This window comes from Aplysia californica, unplaced genomic scaffold, assembly GCF_000002075.1.
Source record: "Aplysia californica isolate F4 #8 unplaced genomic scaffold, AplCal3.0 scaffold00023, whole genome shotgun sequence".
Classification (NCBI taxonomy): Eukaryota; Metazoa; Mollusca; class Gastropoda; order Aplysiida; family Aplysiidae; genus Aplysia; species Aplysia californica.
This window is the reverse complement of record NW_004797293.1, coordinates 1,402,574-1,404,928: the sequence shown is the minus strand read 5'-3', so window position 1 is coordinate 1,404,928 and position 2,355 is coordinate 1,402,574. Positions and strand designations below refer to the sequence as shown.

At 42.0% G+C, this 2,355-nt stretch overlaps 1 protein-coding gene across 1 annotated transcript in view; it reads right to left on the bottom strand.

The window, feature by feature from the left end:
- LOC101859458 (L-proline trans-4-hydroxylase) overlaps positions 1–2,355 on the bottom strand; it is a 25,964-nt gene that overhangs the window by 22,215 nt on the left and 1,394 nt on the right. The window contains exons 2-3 of the mRNA XM_005090901.2: positions 1,529–1,613; positions 543–621 (exon numbers count right to left, since the gene is read on the bottom strand). Of these exons, the coding sequence (XP_005090958.1) occupies positions 543–621; positions 1,529–1,613 (164 nt within the window). The remainder of the gene's footprint in view (positions 1–542; positions 622–1,528; positions 1,614–2,355) is intronic.

Below are 2,355 nucleotides of genomic sequence, written 5' to 3'. Positions count from 1 at the left end.
ATATTTATTGTATTATATATTATATTTAAGTTCCAGCCCAGGAGCACCCATTTTAACATTTCATAAACGACTGGGCTTTCTTGAACTCGGGATTTTTTTGTGGAGTTTTCCAGACTCTTAACCCATTTTGGCTCTGCCTTTTCGGAAAAGGATGTTAAATTCGGAAGTCCTGTCTCTCGAATTACGTAATGGTATTGATAGGGTCGTTAAATCTACCACGTGCGGGTAAATTTGTTTTCTATTCTTGAAATTGTGGGTTAAATTTGACATAGCAAAAAAGGGGTTTATTCATAGTGTTCACCAAAGCCGCCATATCGACTCGATCCGAACCGATCCAGTCCTGCCAAAGGGCACCGCCACTGGGAACTAGACCCTGCCTGACCAAACAAACCAGAACTCGGTAAGATACGGTAAAAATGGGAATCAAACTCAAGTTTTTCATATGCAGAAGTAAATGACGTAACAACTGCACCAGAGAACCACACCACAGGCGCCGGAAAGGTATAAAGAAAGTCCATTCCTCTCAGAACCCGTGTACTTACCCCAAAACCTTTCTCGAAAAATCGGTCGTGTTCCACGGCAGTTTTTAGCTTATCAAGCTCAGGATTTGACAGGAATCCCCTGAAATTTGGTGAATATTAAATGGCTAATACTTAATAAAACATGTTGAGTTTATGAGACTTTATAGATTCACAGGAAACTGTCTAGGGAAGTAGATTGTTCCTCGGGTCTGTGTGCATCAACAATATTATAAGATTGCAGATAGAATATATTATTATGTTTTCTCCTTGAGAGATGAATAAAGATTGTTATTGTCTAATATATATAATGTATATATAGATAGAAAAAAAAATTTATAACGAGATAGATACACGTAGACGCTACTGCTTCTTCCTAATCATTGCTTCTTTTACGTAAACTGATTATGAATTATTGCATAGATTGGTTACTAGATTAATAAATCAAAATCAGGTTGAGTTTTTTTTTACATTTGCATACAATATTATTTCATTTCAATGTAGAGAGAGGGAGAGAGAGTTAGAGAGAGAGAGAGAGAGAGAGAGAGAGAGAGAGAGAGAGAAGAGAGAGAGAGAGAAAGGGGGGGGGGCAGAGAAAAACATACACGTAGAAAGAGAGGGGGGGAGAGAAAGAGAGAGAGAGAGAGAGAGAGAAAGAGATAGAGAGAGAGAGAGAAAGAAAGAGAGCCAGTGACAGAGGCAGAGAAGACATAGAGACTGAGATAGAGACAGGACAGAATGAGCGACAGAGAGAGAGAGAGAGAGAGAGAGAGAGAGAGAGAGAGAGAGAGAGAGAGAGAGAGAGAGAGAGAGAGAGAGAGACAGAGAGAGAGACTTACAGAGACAGAGACAGAGACAGGGAGAGTGAAAGAAAGAAAAGGAGAAAGGGAAAGAGAAAGAAGAACACATTTCTCCACTGTCCCCACCTATCGAACAACACGAGTAGGTCGATATTGGGTAGATAACATAACGTCTTCCACACTGAACTCGGCCAAAAGATATCAGCTTACCTAACTAGGAAATATCCAACGTCGTTGTAGGACTGTATCATCTCCGGTGTGACCTTGAAGGCCGTGGGGTCGCAAGTAAACTCTCCTGGAATATTTTTCAGGTTAAGTAATTAATGTTTTACGGCACTAGCAACACAATAAGGTTATAAAAGTGCTGAAAATGACTGATGTGGCAAGAGAGAAACACACACACAAAAAGAGGAAGTGAGACGGCGACGATAGATGGTTAATAGAAAAGGAGCAAACCACACCAGAGCACACACCAACCAACAATTCGGAAGGTTAACACAATACGATATTATGTGGACGAATATCTTCAGTCAAACCTACAGGAACGTCTTCTTGTTCAAGACTATCATCTGTAAAAATGATTGAAGAAGATGAAGAAGAAGAAGAAGAAGAAGAAGAAGAAGAAGAAGAAGAAGAAGAAGAAGAAGAAGAAGAAGAAGAAGAAGAGGACGAGGAGGAGGAGGAGGAGGAGGAGGAGGAGGAGGAGGAGGAGGAGGAGGAGGAGGAGGAGGAGGAGGAGGAGGAGAAGGAGGAGGAGGAGGAGGAGAAAAAGGAGGAGGAGGAGGAAGAGGAGAGGAAGAAGAAAAGAACGGGGAGGAAGGAGGAGGACAGCACCAATGATGAATAGTTATTACCATACTTTTCCCAGGGGGTATATCTCGCCCCGTCTCAACACTCAGGAACTGGTAAAGAGGTCGGTGAATCAAGTCCGGAGCCTCAATCTCTGACCACGTCGCCAGGGCCAGAAACAGAACAATCACACCACACGGAACTTCTGTCTAGGAATTTGATGAACAACGACAGAGAGGAGGAGACAC